Source organism: Salvelinus alpinus, chromosome 37, assembly GCF_045679555.1.
Source record: "Salvelinus alpinus chromosome 37, SLU_Salpinus.1, whole genome shotgun sequence".
NCBI classification, from domain to species: Eukaryota; Metazoa; Chordata; class Actinopteri; order Salmoniformes; family Salmonidae; genus Salvelinus; species Salvelinus alpinus.
The window spans coordinates 10,216,409-10,239,763 of record NC_092122.1 but is presented as its reverse complement, the minus strand read 5'-3'; the positions used below and the strand labels follow the sequence as shown (position 1 = coordinate 10,239,763).

Below are 23,355 nucleotides of genomic sequence, written 5' to 3'. Positions count from 1 at the left end.
TAACATCTCACAGCAAGAACTGGCAAATCTGGTGCAGTCCATGAGGAGGAGATGCACTGCAGTACTTAATGTAGCTGGTGGCCACACCGGATACTGACTGTTACTTTTGATTTTGATCCCCCCTTTGTTCAGGGACACATTATTCCATTTCTGTTAGTCACATGTCTGTGGAACTTGTTCAGTTTATGTCTCAGTTGTTGAATCTTGTTATGTTCATACAAATATTTACACATGTTAAGTTTGCTGAAAATAAACGCAGTTGACAGTGAGAGGACGTTTCTTTTTTTGCTGGGTTTATGTCATGCAGAAGAGAGGGATGAAGGAGAGAGAGAGAGAAGGATGAGAGAAAGGGACGTATAGGAGAAGGAGAGAGCGAGTGATAAGGAGCAGAGGCAGAGATTGACTTTCATTACACCTCCCAAATCATAAGGGTGTCACTGATCTAAATGACCATGTAAGAACCACAGGTGTGTCTGGTCTGCTCCGGGTTACTGATCTGAGGTCAGTTCAGGCCAATGAGGACACTTCTTTCATCACTGTCCAATCCGTGACCAGGGTCTCGTTGGAGATGTCAAAGCTGCTTTTGTATTCGTCAGTTTGTACATGTGAAGATGTAATGTGTGTTTTACGTTTTCAACTCTGATGTTTTCGCTGCTTGGAAGACTTGTAGACCAGAAGACTCTTAAGGAGGAAATACAGATGGGGATTCAAATGTGTTTGTCTGTGTGTTAACTTGCTGTGTGTGTCCATCTGTTGTATTGTGTGTGTAGATGCATATGTTTTTCCCCTGAGGAGAAGCTGGCGTGTGTGTTTCGTGTTGATGCATGCCAGCCTTGCCAGGCCTGGGCATATACAAAGCAGCAGAGCCCATTCGCCACTCTGGTATGGATGATCTAAGTACTGTGCATTGCCCCGATGGGCACAGCTCCCATAAGTTACAAACAATGTGCTATACCCTCCACAGGAGGTTGGTGGCACCTTAATTGGGGAGGACGGGCTCGTGGTAATGGCTGGAGCAGAACAAGTGAAATGGTATCAAATACATCAAACACATACAGCTGAAGTCGGAAGTTTACATACACTTAGGTTGGAGTCATTAAAACTCATTTTTCAACCACTCAACAAATGTATTGTTAACAAACTATAGTTTTGGCAAGTCGGTTAGGACATCTACTTTGTGCATGACACAAGTTATTTTTCCAACAGTTGTTTACAGACAGATTATTTCACTTATAATTCACTGCATCACAGTTCCAGTGGGTCAGAAGTTTACATACACTAAGTTGACTGTGCCTTTAAACAGCTTGGAAAATTCCAGAAAATTAAGTCATGGCTTTAGAAGCTTCTGATAGGCTACTTGACATCATTTGAGTCAATTGGAGGTGTACCTGTGGATGTATTTCAAGGCCAACCTTCAAACTCAGTGCCTCTTTGCTTGATATCATGGGAAAATCAAAAGAAATCAGCCAAGACTTCAGAAAAAAAATGTAGACCTCCACAAGTCTGGTTCATCCTTGGGAGCAATTTCCAAACGCCTGAAGGTACCACGTTCATCTGTACAAACAATAGTACAAGTATAAACACCATGGGACCACGCAGCCGTCATATCGCTCAGGAAGGAGACGCGTTCTGTCTCCTAGAGATGAACGTACTTTGGTGCGAAAAGTGCAAATCAATCCCAGAACAACAGCAAAGGACCTTGTGAAAATGCTGGAGGAAACAGGTACAAAAGTATCTATATCCACAGTAAAACGAGTCCTATATCGACATAACCTGAAAGGCCGCTCAGCAAGGAAGAAGCCACTGCTCCAAAACCGCCATAAAAAGCCAGCCTACAGTTTGCAACTGCACATGGGTACAAAGATTGTACTTTTTGGAGAAATGTCCTCTGGTCTGATGAAACAAAAATAGAACTGTTTGGCCATAATGCCCATCGTTATGTTTGGAGGTAAAAGGGGGATACTTGCAAGCCTAAGAACATCATACTTCCAAAGTTGTGGCAAAATGGCTTAAGGACAACAAAGTCAAGGTATTGGAGTGGCCATCACAAAGCCCTGAACTCAATCCTATAGAAAATTTGTGGGCAGAACTGAAAAAGCGTGTGCGAGCAAGGAGGCCTACAAACCTGACTCGGTTACACCAGCTCTCTCAGGAGGAATGGCCAAAAATTCACCCAACTTATTGTGGGAAGCTTGTGGAAGGCTACGTGAAACGTTTGACCCAAGTTAAACAATTTAAAGGCAATGCTACCAAATACTAATTGTATGTGTAATACTAATGTAATACCAAATACTAATGTAAACTTCTGACCCACTGGGAATGTGATGAAAGAAATAAAAGCTGAAATAAATAATTCTCTCTACTATTATTCTGACATTTCACATTCTTAAAATAAAGTGGTGATCCTAGCTGACCTAAGACAGGGAATTCTTACTAGGATTAAATGTAAGGAATAGTGAAAAACTGAGTTTAAATGTATTCGGCTAAGGTGTATGTAAACTTCCGACTTCAACTGTAGTTTCCGTGTGTTTGATGCCATTCCATTTGCTCCGTTCCAGACATTATTATGAGCCGTCCTCCCCTTAGCAGCCTCCACTGACATTACCCTCATATGAACTCACACAACTTATTCACACACAAATGGTAAGTCTGAAAAAATATCGGAATGTAACTTTAGCATCAGTAAGGGTAGTTCCTTCCCTGTCAAGATGTTTATGGTCTAGTTTCCTTTTTTCCAGACCTGGTTTACGACCTTTCACCCTAGGTGTGTGATGGTTTGTGAACCTTGCGGTGAGTGTGATGCAAGGTGAGTGTTTTTGTTTTACCTTTCTCATAGACATAAACATATACACACACACACTGACACATACCTGTGTGTGTCTGTGATTGGCAAGCAGACAAACTCAAATGAAATGTTATTTGTCACATGCTTCGTAAACAACTGGTGAAAATAATCATGAAAATTAAATACGATTCTTGTATGGCAGAAGAAGATTATTTGTTCAAAAACATAATAAGTCATCTAATAAGGGTCTTGTAAGATTTTGTAGGTTTTTCCTTACATGTCGGTGGTGTATTTGTATATGTGTTATGTGACATACACATGAGTCATCTATGAATATTGTAAGAAAAGTGTATGTTCTGAGAATCTAACCTCTACAAAATAAATGCTTTCCTTGTAGGTTTCACAAGTCAGCATATAAAAAAACATGACAATTACTATGAGAGAAATATAATATTTGGATGTACATTTTTCAGGTGTGAGTTTCCATGGTTAGGGCTGTGCAGCACCTCCTACTGGACAGCTGATCTATCTACAGCTATCCCTTCAGTCTCCAGTCCAGGGTTTTTACCAAGCCCTGAACTGCTTAACTTTGATATTTGTCACTGACTACTACTGTACCAATGTGCTGTCGTGAGAATGATTGTTGAGATATCTCCACTTAATAACGAAATAGATTCACTGCTGCTATTAAAGTTACCCCCCCCTCCTCTTCCTCCTCTTCTCCCTCTCCTCCTCTTCCTCCTCCTCGTCTTCTCTCCTCTCCTCCTCCTCATCCTCATCCTTCCCATCCTTCTTCTCTCCTCCTCCTCTTCTCTCCTCCTCCTGCTCCTCCTCCACGTCCTCCTCCTCTCCTCCTGTCCTTCTCTCCTCTTCCTCCACTGTTTCTCCTCTCCTCTCCTCCTCCTGCCCGCCTTCTATCTTCTTCCTCCTCTTGTCTTCTCTCCTCCTCCTCCTCCTCCTCCTCCTCCTCCTCCTCCTCCTCCTCCTCCTCCTCCTCCTCCTCCTCCTCCTTCTCTCCTCATGTCCTCCTCTCTCCTCCTCCTGTCCTCCTTCTCTCCTCTTCCTCTTCTTCTCTCCTCTCCTCCCCCTCTCCTCCTCCTCTCCTCCTTTTCAACAAGTGTCACATTGCATGCGTCAATGACGTCAGACAGTGTTATACAAGTGCTTTGAAATGTGTATGTCCCATATATGTGAGATCTTACAAGGCTTAGCTTACATGTCTCTTGTATGTTTTTTAAATATAATACATGCAACATTTCTGTTGTCTAAATGTTAACCACCCATATAAGTGAGATATTACAAGAATATTCTATGAGTCTTGTTTGTGTATTGTGTATTACTGACTAGAACATATAAGAATCTCGTTAAATTATTCTATATCTTTTCCATATGGGCAAGTGGTGATGCAGCCAGTCAAGATGCTCTCAATGGTGCAGCTGTATAACTTTTTGAGGACCTGAGGGCCCTGAGAGCTGAATAACTTTTACTGTTTCACATTCAAGCTTCAAGGTGAAGTTCAGATGTTTTTCTTAATTCCTCTAAAAGGAATCTACCTTCAGTATCTATGTAGCCACAATAATGACAAACAGCCAGACCACCTCCACAAATACTGCAAAAGACATCATGCAGTTTACTATAATGCAGCAACTCGAGGACGCCACCTTGAGGACTGTTTATGCATTTACATAAACACATGCAGGTGTCTATGTATTGGAAAAATCAAGAAGAGAAGGCAATGTTAAGACTGAAGTAGGAAACTGAGCAGAGGAGTCTGTCCTTGGCTTTTGTTTTTCTGAGTGAATGAGTGTCTAAGAGACTGTGTGTGTGTGTGACACACACACACACACACACACACACACACACACACACACACACACACACACACACACACACACACACACACACACACACACACACACGGGCAGTCCTCAGGTGTTTTCTTTGGTTCCACAGGAGAGGCATCAGCCCAAGTCAGGAAACATCTCAGCCTCCATTTGAAAACACAGGGCAAACGCTTCCTCACACACAGGAACTCTCTTTCCTTCACACACAGGATTTATATATCACTTGCCAGGTATCCAGACTGGTGCTGTATATGGAAATTGGACGCTATTCATCTTAATTGTAATGCTCTTTCTCTTCCCCCTATCCCTGATCCCATCAGTCTCATCCCCCTATCCCTGATCCCCCCTCCCCCACACCATTCTAAGAACTCTACCTCCCCCCAACACTATGTCTGGATCTGGGACAAGGCGGGACACTGGGATTGCACGTGTCTCCACGGTGATGGAGATTTCACAGCGCTTTCGCTGCTGAATATTCATGAGGCCTGGGGCTGGGGGGAGGAGCTGGCTGGGAGTGTGTCTGGAAAGCAGATTGGGTCGAGGGGGTTTAGGTTAAACACGTCAGATTTAGGGGATCAAGAATGGTCTCCGAGGTGGTGTGTGTGTGTGTGTCTGGGATGTGGCACAAAGGAGTGAGGAAACCAAGAGAGTGTCTCACCATCCTCACTAGAACTCCAAGGAACAGATGATAAAGAGAATGAAGCAATTGATTCTGAGTCCGTTTATTGTCAGTTACATCAACAATAATGAAAGGAAATCACATAAACTAATTCACAAACAAAGTACTCATTACAAACTCATTAAAAGCAGCCTAGATTTGATTGTTAAGGCGGTGATGTAAAATACACCTAGGATTCTGTTATATTAAGGCATCAAGGTTACTGGTATTTCATGGCGGACTGGTCTACAAAGCGACACCCTGAGTACCTGGTTTCCAAACTGTACTAAAACATGCTCATATTCATAACAGAAATAGCCTCCTATTCACCTTCATCCACTCACCTCTCGTACACACTCTCTTTCTCCTAGTCTATCACGCTCTCTCTCTCTCTCACATTCTACCTCTGCTCCTCTCACTCCAGTCCACCACACAGTAAGTGCTTTATTGTCAGGCAGAAGATAGTCACTTCAATCAATGCTTAACTGTGCAATTAACATCCCTTTAGTTTAATATATATATTATATATAATATACAGTCATATCTAACTGACAGGAAACAGTCCACCTATATCAATGGTTCATTTTATTCCCCTCATGTGTTAAACTGTGGAATACCGCAGGGCAGCTGCCTTGGGCCACTTCTTTATTTAATATATACCAATTACCTTCCCTATGCCTTAGCTGAAACTCAAGCTACTATATTTGCAGACGATACTACAATTTATGCAGCAAGCTTTACAAGGAGATTTGGAGAATATCAGGGAGTAAGTTTTCCAAAACAAACTTGTTTTAAACACCAAAAAAACAAAGTTATGTTGGTCTATTCCACTAGGAAAAGGCCAAAACAGCATGGGATACAATTAAGTATGGGAGGAGTACAAATTGAAGAAGTGGCAGAAACCAAACTATTGGGAGTGCAGCTAGACAACTGCTTATCATGGTCATCTCAAATAACTAATCTAATATATAAATTTAAACTATTTAAATTATTTTAAAATGATTTAAATATAATACATAGAAATATTGTGGGACTATAGTAGATGAAGAATCAATATTTTTTAGATTGAGTATTTATTGGTTCATTATGTTAGTATATTATGTATGTTTGTAATAGTGTGTAATATGTGAAAATGTGTTCGTATTATAAATTGTATTTTAATGTTTAAGGACTCTTGGAAGATTAGTCCAAATGGGGACTAAAAGAGATCAAAATCAAATCAAAATCAAATCAAATATGTTAAACACACCCGGCAAACAGCCCTGAATGGACTCTTGGACACTCACTCTTGCCCAACGAATAAATTACTCCCGTCAATGAGTCTCATCTTATTGGCTGGTGGATTAGACAACTTTTTCAATCTCCTTTGATTGGCCGGTTGTTAGTGGTGAGTGACCGTCACACTGTGGTGGGCGGGCTCTCTCACAGATTGGTCCTATCCCCTTGCACCAGACGGCCCCTTACAGCCCAGGTATCCTATACCACACACAAAACAGACAGTGTTACACACAGCACACTGTTACCCACAGTTTATTAACAATGAATGTGTTTGATGTATACTGTATCACTACTGCAGAGATGTGATGTACCTCAAATGTGACGTCATTAACAGCATATTTCCTGGCTGCGATCTCTTTCACCTCCTGGCCTATGTTCTCCTGGGTGGTTCCCCTCACGTCAATGTAATAGGAGTCAGCACTGGCATAGTGGCAGGAGATGGCCTACACACACACACACACTTCCATGATTTCGGGATCCTAGAATGGTTAGGTATCTATGGCTTCCAGAGTGTTTTTCAGTGTTGAGTGTGATACCTTGCGGAAGCCCTGCGTCTGGTTCATTCCAGATCCATGGATCAATAGAGGGTGGAAGAACACTGTGTCTCCTTTCTCCATCTCCAGGTGCACCCTGGGATGATTGGGGTCGTGGTCACGGATACCGTGGTACATCTTATTGACCCCGCCCTGAGGAAGAGGAAAGGGAAGTGATGTCACAAGATCTAGTGGGGGTAGTCGTGCTTGTTGAGGATGCAGGTGTGTGTGTGTGTGTATCACCTCCCACTCTGGGTAGTCGTGTTCTTTGAGGGTGCCGTGGTGAGAACCAGGAAGGACCACCAGACAGCCGTTCTGGCGGTGAACCTTCTCCATGGCGGTCCAGGAACACACAATACGGTCCGCCGGACGGAATGGAAAATAATGCAGGTCCTGGTGCATGGGGTGGCGAGATGTCTTATTACCTGAGATAGATCACACACACAAATAAACATACATTACATAGACAGGCTCTCTGTTTTCACTCTCTAGAACAGCGGTGGGCAACTCCAGTCCTCGAGTGCCTGATTGGTGTCACACTTTTTCTGCATCCCTAGCAAACACAGCTGATTCATCAAATTGCATTCTAAACTGAAGATCATGATTAGGTGATTGGAGTCAGGTGTGTTAGCTGGGGCAGAACGGTGACACCAGTCATGCCCTCGAGGACTGGAATTGCTCACCCCTGCTCTAGAAGGTGTGTCTATGTGTGTCTTTCTGGATAAGGGTCAGTGTTAGGGGTTGAGGGTCAGGGGTTAGAGGTTAGAGGTTAGATAAGGGTCACACTGTTCTGTACCTGTGTCTGGGGGCTTGTTGATCAGCATGGTGTGCATGGCCATGATGTTGGGACCAGTGAAACACTCCACATAATTCAGGATCTGAGAAAGACAAAGACAAGTGAAATAATAAAAACTAGATGTGGAAAAAAATAAGAAAAAAAGGAAAGAAAGACTGTAAGAAGAACGTGTGTGTTCTGAGCTTGTGTGTGCGCTTGAGAGTGTGTGTGTGTGTGTGTGCATGAATGCGTCCGTGTCAGCCTGATCACTAGAAATAGACTTTGATTTCGGACGTTTGAAAAGGTCCTGAGAACGTGGATATCTATGCCTTCCTCGGCGCTCACCAAAAAATGTAATAAAAACGATTGCCTGGCACGAACTCGTGATGCGCGGAGACGAAGCGCTCTGCCCAGACCACTGCGTTACGGCAGTTCCCAATGCTCTAGCAAAAATAGATGTTCATCCAAAAGACGTCGAATTTCGATGGGAAACTATGAGATCTTGATGCAGTCCACGTGTGTGGGTCTATGTGTGTGTGTCCATGCAGTGTGTGTACCTGAGGCAGGCTACAGTAGCGGAATAACTCAGGCTCTTCCTGGAAGTCCTGCAGCTTGGAGATGGCCTTCTGGTCAGGGACGAACTCTGACTTGGCGATGGACACGTCCCTCATCACCACCAGCCCCGGGACCTGCACCTCCCGACGGCATATCCGCTCAAACGCCGCCCTGCCACACACACACACACACACACACACACACACACACTCAGTCCTTGTTCAGTGTAGCATCACTAATTAAGCCCAGCTGGTAAAGCCATGTGTCTCTGGTACAGAGGAGCAGTGTTCTAGTGTTCTGCTGGTGAACCATGCTGCATGTGAGGTCAAAGACAGGGGACACATTGAAGCGCTGGTGGAGACAGTCAAGTCAAGTGATCTTCAGGCATTCTTCTCTTCTGTGGTCTTTTTGTACTTTCATCGTTGCACATTCTTACGTTAGGCGCCTGTTTTTTGTTTATCTAGTGTTATCCTTTCAGTAACCGCTGAGACCTTTCTGTTGTCTCTCTCATGGTGTTGTGGTCTTACCTGAATCTGTCAATGTCCTCCCCAGACACCAGGCCCTTGATAAGGAGGAACCCATCCTCCTCATAGGAGATTCTCTGCTCAGTGCTCAGCAGATCATTGTCAAAGGAATACCTGGATACAGCAAGTGAATGACAGTGTGATAAACGCTTATTAGACTCTGTGCCTGACAGTGTAATAAACGCTTATTAGACTCTGTACCTGACAGTGTAATAAACGCTTATTAGACTCTGTGCCTGACAGTGTAATAAACGCTTATTAGACTCTGTGCCTGACAGTGTGATAAACGCTTATTAGACTCTGTGCCTGACAGTGTAATAAACGCTTATTAGACTCTGTGCCTGACAGTGTAATAAACGCTTATTAGACTCTGTGCCTGACAGTGTGATAAACGCTTATTAGACTCTGTGCCTGACAGTGTAATAAACGCTTATTAGACTCTGTGCCTGACAGTGTAATAAACGCTTATTAGACTCTGTGCCTGACAGTGTAATAAACGCTTATTAGACTCTGTGCCTGACAGTGTGATAAACGCTTATTAGACTCTGTGCCTGACAGTGTGATAAACGCTTATTAGACTCTGTGCCTGACAGTGTGATAAACGCATATTAGACTCTGTGCCTGACAGTGTGATAAACGCTTATTAGACTCTGTGCCTGACAGTGTAATAAACGCTTATTAGACTCTGTGCCTGACAGTGTGATAAACGCTTATTAGACTCTGTGCCTGACAGTGTAATAAACGCTTATTAGACTCTGTGCCTGACAGTGTAATAAACGCTTATAAGACTCTGTGCCTGACAGTGTGATAAACGCTTATTAGACTCTGTGCCTGACAGTGTGATAAACGCTTATTAGACTCTGTGCCTGACAGTGTAATAAACGCTTATTAGACTCTGTGCCTGACAGTGTGATAAACGCTTATTAGACTCTGTGCCTGACAGTGTAATAAACGCTTATTAGACTCTGTGCCTGACAGTGTAATAAACGCTTATTAGACTCTGTGCCTGACAGTGTGATAAACGCTTATTAGACTCTGTGCCTGACAGTGTAATAAACGCTTATTAGACTCTGTGCCTGACAGTGTAATAAACGCTTATTAGACTCTGTGCCTGACAGTGTGATAAACGCTTATTAGACTCTGTGCCTGACAGTGTAATAAACGCTTATTAGACTCTGTGCCTGACAGTGTAATAAACGCTTATTAGACTCTGTGCCTGACAGTGTGATAAACGCTTATTAGACTCTGTGCCTGACAGTGTAATAAACGCTTATTAGACTCTGTGCCTGACAGTGTAATAAACGCTTATTAGACTCTGTGCCTGACAGTGTGATAAACGCTTATTAGACTCTGTGCCTGACAGTGTAATAAACGCTTATTAGACTCTGTGCCTGACAGTGTAATAAACGCTTATTAGACTCTGTGCCTGACAGTGTAATAAACGCTTATTAGACTCTGTGCGAGACAGTGTAATAAACGCTTATTAGACTCTGTGCCTGACAGTGTGATAAACGCTTATTAGACTCTGTGCCTGACAGTGTGATAAACGCTTATTAGACTCTGTGCCTGACAGTGTGATAAACGCTTATTAGACTCTGTGCCTGACAGTGTGATAAACGCTTATTAGACTCTGTGCCTGACAGTGTGATAAACGCTTATTAGACTCTGTGCCTGACAGTGTGATAAACGCTTATTAGACTGTGCCTGACAGTGTGATAAACGCTTATTAGACTCTGTGCCTGACAGTGTGATAAACGCTTATTAGACTCTGTGCCTGACAGTGTGATAAACGCTTATTAGACTCTGTGCCTGACAGTGTGATAAACGCTTATTAGACTGTGCCTGACAGTGTGATAAACGCTTATTAGACTCTGTGCCTGACAGTGTGATAAACGCTTATTAGACTCTGTGCCTGACAGTGTGATAAACGCTTATTAGACTCTGTGCCTGACAGTGTGATAAACGCTTATTAGACTCTGTGCCTGACAGTGTAATAAACGCTTATTAGACTCTGTGCCTGACAGTGTGATAAACGCTTATTAGACTCTGTACCTGACAGTGTAATAAACGCTTATTAGACTCTGTGCCTGACAGTGTGATAAACGCTTATTAGACTCTGTGCCTGACAGTGTGATAAACGCTTATTAGACTCTGTGCCTGACAGTGTAATAAACGCTTATTAGACTCTGTGCCTGACAGTGTGATAAACGCTTATTAGACTCTGTGCCTGACAGTGTGATAAACGCTTATTAGACTCTGTGCCTGACAGTGTGATAAACGCTTATTAGACTCTGTGCCTGACAGTGTAATAAACGCTTATTAGACTCTGTGCCTGACAGTGTGATAAACGCTTATTAGACTCTGTGCCTGACAGTGTGATAAACGCTTATTAGACTGTGCCTGACAGTGTGATAAACGCTTATTAGACTCTGTGCCTGACAGTGTGATAAACGCTTATTAGACTCTGTGCCTGACAGTGTGATAAACGCTTATTAGACTCTGTGCCTGACAGTGTGATAAACGCTTATTAGACTCTGTGCCTGACAGTGTGATAAACGCTTATTAGACTCTGTGCCTGACAGTGTGATAAACGCTTATTAGACTCTGTGCCTGACAGTGTGATAAACGCTTATTAGACTCTGTGCCTGACAGTGTAATAAACGCTTATTAGACTCTGTGCCTGACAGTGTGATAAACGCTTATTAGACTCTGTGCCTGACAGTGTGATAAACGCTTATTAGACTCTGTGCCTGACAGTGTGATAAACGCTTATTAGACTCTGTGCCTGACAGTGTAATAAACGCTTATTAGACTCTGTGCCTGACAGTGTGATAAACGCTTATTAGACTCTGTGCCTGACAGTGTGATAAACGCTTATTAGACTGTGCCTGACAGTGTGATAAACGCTTATTAGACTCTGTGCCTGACAGTGTGATAAACGCTTATTAGACTCTGTGCCTGACAGTGTGATAAACGCTTATTAGACTCTGTGCCTGACAGTGTGATAAACGCTTATTAGACTCTGTGCCTGACAGTGTGATAAACGCTTATTAGACTGTGCCTGTGTTACAATGTGTTAAGATACAGAGTGATGGTAACTAAAAGTTGAATTAACTACTGAGCTAGATGATCTCAGCATTGCGTAATGTACACAGTAATTAGGGCAAGGGTCAGTACCTGTACTTTTAGACGGTCCTGATATAAGGCCATTGACATAGTCAAAAACAGCCCAAATAGGAGATTGATGTGTCACTTACCTCAGTGCTTGTGGTTGATAGTAGGTAACGTTTTGGCCAGAGGTAGATGCTTGCTTTATGCAATGAATTAAGGCCATACATGAATGATGTCTTATAACAAAATAGTTATTTGTAGCTATTACACATTTATGCAAGCTATGTCATACCGTTAATTATAAGAAGAAATTCAATTGTGAATACCTATAGCCTAATAGTTACAAGCGCGACTTTTACGCATACATAGCCTATAAGATAGTGTAGTCTTATATGGATAAATAAACACATTCACAGAAAATAAATACATTTTGCAATGTTATAGTTCCACTCCCAATGTTCAGTTCGCTCTGAAAAGGCCCGGACAATTTACTCATGCCCCGGCCTGTCCTGCGAAGCTGTGCCGACGCACAGTCCTTGAAAGTCGGTCAGAAATTCCACCACCGCGCAGCCATGGAGAAACACACAACATTTACAGTAAGACAGTTGAAAAGGATACAACAAAAGAAGATGGTCGATCCAGATGATTCACGACCACTTTCAGTCTGTCTGCCGCTCGAGACATTTTGCAAGAATATATGTTTTATTCTGTATTCCCTTCGATGCGCAGACAGTCATATGCCCACTGTTATGTAGACCTACAGTATGCTGCTGCTGTAGGCTACTCTCCGACTAGGTCGAAGTCCACAAGTGAGAGTGACATTGACACACGCGCGCGCGCACACACGCGCACACATGCACGTTTGTTTTACTATTCTTGTGTGGTAAAAACAATTTGGTCCCATTCAATATCCTATTTTCCCTTACACCTAACCGTTAACCTAACCTTCACCTTAACCCTTACCTTAACCCTAAAACCCCCTAAACCTAACCCATAACCCTAATGCTAACCCTAATTGTAACCCTAACCCTTTTGGTCCCCACAAGGATAGTAACACACCCACACACACACACACACACACACACACACACACACACACACACACACACACACACACACACACACACACACACACACACACACACACACACACACACACACACACACACACACACACACACACACACACACACACACACAAACTATTCATTGAATGGAAGCTTTCCCTCATTTCACCCTGGCCTCAGAGCTCATTTCAGTCATGGTGAACAACAACAACAACAACAACAAACAAGCAAACAAATAATTAGACACAAAACAATAAATACCACCCCTCAATCCCGTCAGATGGCAACCATCCGCATAAACCCACAAGACATGAGAGAATAAAATAAGACAGAGCATCTTTGTGACAAATGTACAAAACATGGAAACAGATATAGTCTAATAACTGAATAAACGATTAGGGGACAGAGATCAACAGATATAGTCTAATAACTGAATAAACGATTAGGGGACAGAGATCAACAGATATAGTCTAATAACTGAATAAACTATTAGGGGACAGAGATCAACAGATATAGTCTAATAACTGAATAAACGATTAGGGGACAGAGATCAACAGATATAGTCTAATAACTGAATAAACTATTAGGGGACAGAGATCAACAGATATAGTCTAATAACTGAATAAACTATTAGGGGACAGAGATCAACAGATATAGTCTAATAACTGAATAAACTATAAGGGGACAGAGATCAACAGATATAGTCTAATAACTGAATAAACTATAAGGGGACAGAGATCAACAGATATAGTCTAATAACTGAATAAACTATAAGGGGACAGAGATCAACAGATATAGTCTAATAACTGAATAAACTATTAGGGGACAGAGATCAACAGACACAGACTCAAAATGAGAATGAATTCCCTTAGCCTAAGTAGATTGAGTAATTAAAAAATATATATAGGCCTACTTAAGTATCAAAAGTAAAAGTATAAATAATTTCAAATGACTTATCTTAAGCAAACCAGATGGCACCATTTTCTTGTATTTTGAATTTATGGATAGCCAAGGGCACACCAACACTCAGACATAATGTACAAAGGAAGCATGTGTGTTTAGTGAGTCCACCAGATGATGCAATAAGGATGACCAGGGATGTTCTCTTGATATGTGTGTGAAAACAGACAATTTGACTGTCCTGCTAAGCATTCAAAATAGAACGAATAGTTTTGGGTATCAGGGGAAATGTATGGAGTAAAAAGTGCGTTATTTTCTTTAGGAATGTAGTGAAGTAAAAGCAGCCAAAAATATAAATAGTAAAGTAAAGTACAGATACCCCCAAAAAACGACTCAAGTAGTACTTAAAAGTATTTTTACTAAGTAATTTGCACCACTGATTAAGCCTAGTTGTCAGGGAATGTAGGCTATGATTTATCTGGGTCGTAGGCCTACTGCAGGAGGCGCTACAAAACTACTCATTGAATGAAGGAAGGGCCATATTGGTGCTGGTAGTAGTAGGCGGCCACCAATCTCATTCAGTTCATTTCCCCCCTCTCTCTCCATGTCAGCAGCAGCATAGGCGGAGGCGTCAGAATGCGGGCAGCCAAAGCTTGCACCCCTACCGGTTCATCCACAGACACACTCCGTTCTCACTCCCCATAAGCTCCCTGCTCGTCATAGAAGTGAGCTTTCGGAATCTGGTCTGTAATGTTTATCATTTGAATTTTGAAAACGATGTTCATGTGAGAACATTCTGTACGGAATAATGTGAGCAAGAGAAAAGCAAGACGTATACGAACTGTTTTTACGGGTGGGTGAAAGACGGGCATCCGGCCTCCGAGGAAGCGCCCATCGAGGTGTGGAAGTCAGGTCGAAACAACGTACATCGTTTCTGGTAAGTAGCCAAATGTTGTGGCTTCATGTAGGTTTACAAGCACACTTATCCATCAGAATGGCTACTGCAATGCCGCTTTGAAAGGACTAGAAACAATGTTGCCAGTGGGCAATGTTGCGTCGCCACAAGGGTCTGGTTGAGTTGACCAACTATTTTGCTCGCTTGTCAAAATAGGACTAGCTACAGGACACCTACTAATATGAGTTGTATTAACACAATTATATGTGTTTAAATACCTTAGTGAGTGGTTATAATGGGCAATACCATTGTTGTCTATTTGCCTTCAGCCTATAGGCTACGCACCATTTGATTTTCAACACCATGTTGTCAACACCTTTTAAGCTATAACCCAGGAAAATCTGAGGCTTGTAACGTTACATACAGTAGGTTATATTGAAAGTGCTGAGTAGAGTATAAATTGTGTAAATAGTCAATGCCTTGACCCATGTCAGTTAGATATATGTCATCACATTTTATACACAAAGAATACTTTCAGTGTTACACTGGCTTCGTTTGTTTTTGCCAATTGTATGTTTTATGTTTTGCTGTAGCCTATCTGAACCGTTAAAATACAAATGTATTATAGGCCTTGCGGTCCATAACAGGTGTCGCACATTGTAAGTTTCTGTCAAATGTACATATATGAAACTGATTGGCTAATGTGTACAATGTTAACAATGAATGTAAGGTTGTTCGGCCAATAAGTTACAATTCACAGCGTATAGATGTCTGAACTAGGGTTACTGTAAGTGTTTAATAGGGATGATGAGGAATTGGTTCCTTAGACCACAGTAATACCTGGCACAGTATAATCTCAGTGTAGCACCCCTTGGCTGTGACTGCCTCTCAGGGAAACAATATCATGGTGGAAATGGATCAGTTCAGAGTCAGATTTCTCTCTGAAAACCATGCCACAAAGATACCAGGCAAGCAGACTGGCATAAGATACATCCCCCATTTAATGTCATACCTTGTTAGTGTAGTTGGCAGAGGCCAACATAGAGAAGAATTGAGGTAACGCATTCTGTCCAAATGTCCCTCTTTCCTATCCTATCGGCAGACCCAAACATTGACAGGTGTGTGTGTGTGATTATGATGACACTCGTCCTCCGGTGCTTGTCTCATTGGAGCAGTGTTGTTTGACCTCTGACCCCTGTGATGTTTTTCCAGTGGTGGTGTAGCATACATGTCTGTCTGGAACATCCCTTAATAACTGTGCTTCTGGAGCCAATATGGCGCTGGGCTGAAAAATGCACCCTCCCCTCCATCTATCCCCCCCAGTACTGCATGTGTCCAGCGAGTGTTTTTTCATCCACCATCGGTGTGTCTATGTGTGTCAAATCTTAGTAGTTGTCAGTTAGTTCTTGGCCAGAGGTATGTGTGTACATGCACTCAGGTTAGACTTAGCAGTTCCCTGCAGCTAGAATGACCCAGATCAGGGGTATGTAGGCAGGTTGTTCTAGCTGTGTGAAACCAATCCCTCAGGACAGGCTAATTATACTGACCCAAACCCTAATTTTTCTGTCTCAACTCTCTCTCTATAGTGCTACAGTGTAACCCTGCTGATAACACCATGCCAAGATAGCTGTGATATTGATCAGTCTCAGTGCTGAGAGGTGAAGTGCATGGAAGGATAACAGAGACAGAATCAGATTATATACAGAAGTGATGGTGTACTGGTGCTCTGTGAATTTCCTCTGTCATGACTCATGAAAGGGCTCACACTCATCCTCTCAGGTCTGATTAGATATGATCATGTCGAATATTCATGGCAGTTGCAAAGAATATCGTGCTGTACAGTCTGTCTTTTGCCAGCCCCCTCTCTCTATCGCTCTGTTTATTTAAATGTCTCTCTCTTGTTTCTCTCTGTCTCTGTGTGTGTCAACTCCCCTCTCTCCTCCTTTGACACCAGACTCTAAGGTGGTACCATCCTCTCTCTCCCTCTGTCTTTGGGAAGGTTCCTCTGAGTGTTCTTTTCACGGGACCCTCTGCCTACTATACCCACAGTGTCTCCCTGTCTGTCTGTCTGTCCGACAAATGTTCAATCCATATGTCTGTCTGTCTGCCTTCACATGCAAGTCAGCAGATCACGTCTGAGGGAGAAGAGACGAGAGGAGATGGTCCAGCAGTGATGGAAAAAGTACTCAATTGTCATACTTGAGTAAAAGTAAAGATACCTTAATAGAAAATGACTCAAGTAAAAGTGAAAGTCACCTAGTAAAATACTACTAGATTAAAAGTCTGAGACTATTTGGTTTTAAATATACATAAGTATTAAAAGTAAAAGTACGAATAATTTAAAGGAATTGGGCTCCCGAGTGGCGCAGCAGTCTTAAGGTACTGCATCTCAGTGCAAGGGATGGCACTACAGTCCCTGGTTTGAATCCAGGCTGAATCACATCCGGCTGTGATTGGGAGTCCCATAGGGTGGCGCACAATTGGCCCAGCGTTGTCCGGGTTTGGCCGGGGTAGGCCGTCATTGTAAATAAGAATTTGTTCTTAACTGACTTACCTAGTTAAATAAAGGTTCGATAAAAATAAAATACAAATATTAAGCAAACCAGCACAATTTTTTTACATTTTTTATTTATTTACGGATAGGCAGGGTCACACTGCAACACTCAGACATCATTTACAAACAAAACATTTGTGTTTAGTGAGGCCGTCAGATCAGAGGCAGTAGAGATATTCTCTTCATAAGTGTGTGAATTGGACCATTTTCCTCTCCTGCTAAGCATTCAAAATGTAACGAGTACTTTTGGGTGTCAGGGAAAATGTATGGAGTAAAAAGTACTGAATTTTCTTTAGGAAGTAGTGAAGTAAAAGTTGTCAAAAATAGAAACCCCCCAAAATAGTAGTAGTACTTTAAAGTATTTTTACTTAAGTACTTTACACCACTGGGGTCCAGACTATTCTCCCTATATGAACATGTTAACTCTGGTGGGGGGGAGAGCATTAACAGAGAAATGCCCACAATGGCAGTGCACACATTCACACTGCAGATGTGCTAAAGTACGCACTATGCTCATGAAGTTCCTGTCTGCTATGGGAGGGGGATATCTCACTGACAGGCTTACAGGTTAGAACACACTGTTGCCATTGACAACAGAACCAGGCGCTCTCTCTATTTCTATCCATCCCAATTTATGAGATATCTCTCTCTCTCTCTCACTCACGCACTATCACATCAGGCCTTAATCTTGTGTTATGTAACTGTGTCTTGAGAAAGCTCATTGACTAGGGACGAGAGTTACAGCACACACCGTGCCTCACAGCCAGAACTGTAGCTAGCACTGAAAACATAGCTAACACCGTACTGAGGCATGAACAAGTGCGTGTTTATATGTGTGTGCGGGCGAGAGAGCAAGCTGTACATATATTTTCCATGAATTTCTTCCTCTTTATTACTTGATTATCCTTGTGTGAATGTTCATGTGTGTGTCTCTGTGCCTGTGAGGCGTGCACGTCCCTACTCCTGCTCGTAGGATTATGTGGGGAGGAAGAGATGGATTGGGAAGGCAGGCTAACTGACACGGCCCTCCGCCCTCTCCCCTCCGTCTGGTCAGCCAAGGGTTAAACTGTTTGCCTGAACGTGTGGAATGTGACATCAGATTATCATTAGGGGCAATCAGATGCTTTCCCTCAGTTCCTGATTCATGAGAGGAGGACAGAGGAGGAGGAGGAGTGGATGCTGATGAAGACCCCCTTTTATCTGATGCCATGTGTCTTCGGAACATGGTGCTTTGTCATTGGGTGTATTTTGGGTCACGTAGCAATTATGTTTTTTTCCCGGGACAGTCTAATTGTAGGCTTGATAATGAGTGTAATTATTGCAGCCTGCGTGTGCCTCACTCCCACACAGACACATTTAGAGTCTTAGAACAGAGGTAAAGGAATGTACAGACGGCTGTAGAACTAACCAGAGAACAGCATTCTGTAAGATGGAATACACCGAGGTGTTACTTCTAACATTGCTTTTTTCCCAATTTCATAGTCACGTGCAGTATAGACAATATACATGACTAAGTATTGACAATACACCATTAAAGTGTAAAGGAGATCATTTGATGGGTGGCCATGCCTAAAACCTAATGACTTATTGGCTATCTCCACTTACGTAGCAGCTGCCTGTGTCCGCCCCCTGCTGTGTGTGTGTGTGACAACTGTTGACCAGCTCTTTTTCCCAGGCCTGCTTTAGAACATGGGTGACTGAATCAGTACAGCTATCGAGGGGAGGCGGAGGGGCAGACACATATGCACACATGCTGATTATGGAAGCTATGTCAGCCATGTAAAGAATGTGGAAGAGGGGTGGGCTTGTGTGTTTTGTATGGTGGGGAATGTGGAAGAGGGGTGGGCTTGTGTGTTTTGTATGGTGGGGAATGTGGAAGAGGGGTGGGCTTGTGTGTTTTGTATGGTGGGGAATGTGGAAGAGGGGTGGGCTTGTGTGTTTTGTATGGTGGGGAATGTGGAAGAGGGGTGGGCTTGTGTGTTTTGTATGGTGGGAATCATCTCGTTCTGTCTCTATTAATAGTTTGAAAGTGAAACTGAGGACGTTGTGGTGGAGATGGCTCAACTGTAAAAGGCATTCAGTGCAGTTGATTAGTGGTATGATGCGCTGACTCGTCATGGTATTTTAGCACTGTGTCAGCGGTCTTCACTGTTTGTGTCTGGTGTCCTGCTCTGCAAACGAATAGACTGTACTTTCAAGGTGTGTTAGACACGCACACTTCCTTGGCCTGCTATGGCGACAGAGCCGCAGCTTCCTTCCTGCTGTTCTATGGAGAGCGTTGAGGTCATATACAGAAATCAGCCGTTTATATCAGCCTGCAATGTGTGTGTAGGCCAACAGTACAATACCAGTCTATTGTTATCTGGCTTTGATGTCATCTTATATGAATGGCTCTGGACTAGAGTTGATGTCCGTGGGTGTGTGTTCTGGTGGGAATGGGACGCCTTCTTCTACTGAGGGATATAATTTCTGTCCCCTGAAAAGAGTTTGGAGGGAGGCGTGGTGGGGTTTGAGGGGTTTCTGTATACGAGCCCAATGCTCCCCTTCCGTTGTCTGAAGAGGGGCATTGTGGGAACTGGAGCTGCCCTTTTGGAAGGAGCCCAGGGTCTGATTAACACCACCCCGGTACCATGCACAGACCGGCACTGTGTGTGTGTGCGCACTCACACATTCTGTCTTTGTCCTGTCTTTTTCTCTCTCTCTCTCTCTCTCTGTCTCTGTCTCTGTCTCTGTCTCTGTCTCCTCTGTCTCTGTCTCTGTCTCTGTCTCTGTCTCTGTCTCTGTCTCTCTCTCTCTCTCTCTCCCCCTGAGGAAACTGTCCCACCATGCGTTGCCCTGTGGGGGTAGAGACATTGGCTTGTAATCTGGAGATTAGAGCGTGGCATTGTCCGAGCAGCAGCAGACAGACGGATTATTCACACACACACACACACGAACGAACAGTAGCACTCGTACACTAAGCACACCACAAATACTGTACATACACACTTCACATACTGTACTCATTATACACACTCATAGGGAAATTCCCTGAAATAGACACATGCACAGAGTGACTGTGTCTAATACAGAGTGATGGTGTCCCGTTAGTCTTTCCTGTCTGCCATGCTGAACTAGTCATGGAGCCGTAATCTCCAACCAGCCTACTCTATACACAGACACACAGAGTAACATGACTTCAGCTACCATAACAGGACAAACCCTACCTTGTTATGTAACTTCACATAGTGGGGGCTAGTGGGGCCTAGCACACTGTTCTGACAGGCATGTAGTTTACATTCCCTCACAGTGCTGTACAGACCCTCATATCCCAGCTCGCATAGCACACAGTGACAGCACAGTGACAGCACAGGTACAGCAGAGTACAGAGTCAGTTGACTCTGGTTCACTAGTTCAGCTGACACTGTGGGGCTCTGGAGCTGTAGGAAGTCAATGGAACCTTGTTAGCAAACGGACAAGAGGCTGAAGAAATTGAATCTAGCCGACACTAAAGTTACATCACAAAAAGGGTTTGTTCTGTTATGGTACAGTAGCTGAACTCGTGTGTGTGTGTGTGTGTGTGTCGGACGCTGTATCTTGGTGCCGATTAGTCTCAGGACTCTTTTGAAGGGTCTTGGGTGGCAGGCTATGTGTGTGTTGAAGATGACACTTGTGCGCAGATAAATTATTAACATTGTGAACGCTTGGTCGTCTTGACTGCAAAGTGGGGTTAAAGTGGTATTGGGAGGCGGTAGTGAGCTACGGGGAAACATGGCTGAGAGGCAGGCCATACTCATGAATGACTTCCTATCCTAGTCTCATTTTCTAGCCATTCTGCCTACATAGCCAAATCAGAGGACATGGCGATAATGGAGAGAAAAGGAGACTAGCTGAAACTGTTGAGAGGCCTGAGCGGGAGGTGGGAATGTTTCTCCTTCTGACTTCCTAACCCTCACTCAGGTGACGAGGAATGTCACACCTGGAGCGACCGGGACAAAGACAGGAAGCACCACTGGCTGGCCCAGTGGGAACAGAACAGGGACCGTGGGACGCAACAACCACCTGTGCTGGCCTGGGTGTCTCCGAAACGACCTCTAGGGGAACCTGCTGGGCACACCTGTTCTCTAGGGCTTTGTGGTTTAGAGTTGGGGCCTGGGGCAGGTCGTGAGAAAGGGGAGGGGATCAATAGGAAAAGAGAGATCAGGGAAAGAATGACAGTGGGAAGAAAATACAGTGAAGTGATAAACCATTCAAACATGCAAGGATGAAATAATTGATCTGCTCTTCATGTTGTTGGAAAACACTTCCAGATAACTTAGGCATTTTACTGCTAATGTTCACATCCATCTTGTTTGTGTGTGTCCCCTCAGTACATGTGTCCCTCCTATCTCTGTCCTGTGGAATGGGAACTATTCCAGCTGTTCCTTGCGAAGAGGAAGCCCGTGTTTTGGGACACACTTGCACGTTCCCTGTTGTGCTCCTCTGGCTGGCTGTCCCGAGTCGTCCGGAAGCAGCTCATTAGCCATCATTAGTGTGGCATGGCTTTAAAGGAGAAGAAGACGTAAATAGCAAGATGTGTAACTGTAAGGCTGAGAGGGCTGGTGGGAGGAAGGTGCTACAGGAAGAGAGGATGGATGGGCTGACAGTTATTGACTTGGCTGTCAGACTACAGGGGGTTCAATAACCGTACCGGTGTGGCCTTCTGCTTCTCGCACACACAGAGGGAGACAACGAAGCACCGAGTCTTTTATCTTCTCAAAGGGTTGTCATGTGAGACTGAGACATTGCTAAAGCTGTTTAAAGGGTAGCGGTCTAGGCAACCCCAAAGGGTTGTATGTAGCTGGCTGAGAGCGTGTGTGTTTAGGGGTGAGGTCTGGGTCTTGTTGGACTGTCCCGTTCATCTCTCCATTTGACACAGGGATAATGTATAGCCTAGTCTGTGCTTATCCTCTTATCTCCCACACACACACACACACACACACACACACACACACACACACACACACACACACACACACACACACACACACACACACACAGTGTTTTTTCTCCCTTTCCAACCCCCCTTGCTGCACACAGATGACACTGTAGTGTCTGGGCACCAATTCAAACCGCGTGTGTGTGTCATGCCACTCACTATGGGGCTCTGATAACTTATTTTCCTGCTTAATTCTGTGGGTTGTTTGTATTTTTGATCAGACAGCCTGACTTTGCTGTTAGCTACTTTATTGAGGAAAAATCTATGACAGAGATGTTTGTGCCACCTAGCTACTGTATCTGAAGATGGATGCACCAACTGTACGTCGCCCTGAATAAGAGCGTCTGCTAAATAACTAAAATGTCAAATGTAAAGAGGGGGAGCGGGAGGGACCACGTGCCTGTGTGGTGTTTATGCTTGTCTGTGTATAATGGCATGCCTGTCCTCTGTAGAACACACTGTGTATTCAGCTGTGAGTCTGCAGTACCCAGTCCTAAAAATAACCCACCTTACTGCCCCTCTCCTCCTCTCCTCCCTCCCCTTTCACCCATCCCCTCTCTGCTTCGCTATCCCTATCTCCCCACTCTTATCTCCTTTCTCTCTCTCTGCCCTCCTGTTCCACTTCTCTCCTTATCTACAGGATCTGATTGCTCCTCTTCTCCTCTTTCTCTTTGCCCTCCTTCTGTTCCACTTCTCTCCTTCTCTACAGGATCTGATTGCTCCTCATCTCCTCTTTCTCTCTCTCTGCCCTCCTTCTGTTCCACTTCTCTCCTTCTCTACAGGATCTGATTGCTCCTCATCTACTCTTTCTCTCTCTCTGCCCTCCTTCTGTTCCACTTCCCTCCTTCTCTACAGGATCTGATCGCTCCTCATCTACTCTTTCTCTCTCTCTGCCCTCCTTCTGTTCCACTTCCCTCCT

The 23,355-nt window shown here is 43.7% G+C and overlaps 2 protein-coding genes across 2 annotated transcripts in view; one reads left to right on the top strand and one right to left on the bottom strand.

Moving 5' to 3' along the window:
- Window positions 1-5,335: 5,335 nt before the first annotated feature.
- LOC139565941 (phytanoyl-CoA dioxygenase, peroxisomal-like) lies at window positions 5,336-12,898 on the bottom strand. Its single transcript, XM_071386648.1, has 9 exons — window positions 12,682-12,898; window positions 12,210-12,262; window positions 8,956-9,066; window positions 8,431-8,599; window positions 7,895-7,976; window positions 7,342-7,523; window positions 7,102-7,251; window positions 6,877-7,008; window positions 5,336-6,763 (listed from the first exon to the last, which is right to left on the bottom strand). The coding sequence occupies exons 1-9, from the start codon at window positions 12,745-12,747 to the stop codon at window positions 6,710-6,712; spliced, it is 999 nt and encodes a 332-aa protein (XP_071242749.1). The 5' UTR covers window positions 12,748-12,898; the 3' UTR covers window positions 5,336-6,709.
- A 1,709-nt stretch (window positions 12,899-14,607) lies between these two features.
- LOC139565939 (cyclin-dependent kinase 17) overlaps window positions 14,608-23,355 on the top strand; it is a 35,533-nt gene continuing 26,785 nt past the window's right edge. Inside the window, exon 1 of the mRNA XM_071386646.1 lies at window positions 14,608-14,967. The gene's annotated coding sequence lies outside the window, so the exon portion shown is untranslated. The remainder of the gene's footprint in view (window positions 14,968-23,355) is intronic.

Coding starts and splice junctions, on each gene's coding strand:
- LOC139565941 (XM_071386648.1), bottom strand. CDS start 12,747: ATGTCTCGAGCGGCAGACAGACTGAAAGTGGTCGTGAATCATCTGGAT. Junction 8,600..8,955: donor GAGGACATTGACAGATTCAG/GTAAGACCACAA, acceptor TGTGTGTGGCAG/GGCGGCGTTTGAGCGGATAT. Junction 7,977..8,430: donor GCTACTGTAGCCTGCCTCAG/GTACACACACTG, acceptor TGTCTTTCTCAG/ATCCTGAATTATGTGGAGTG.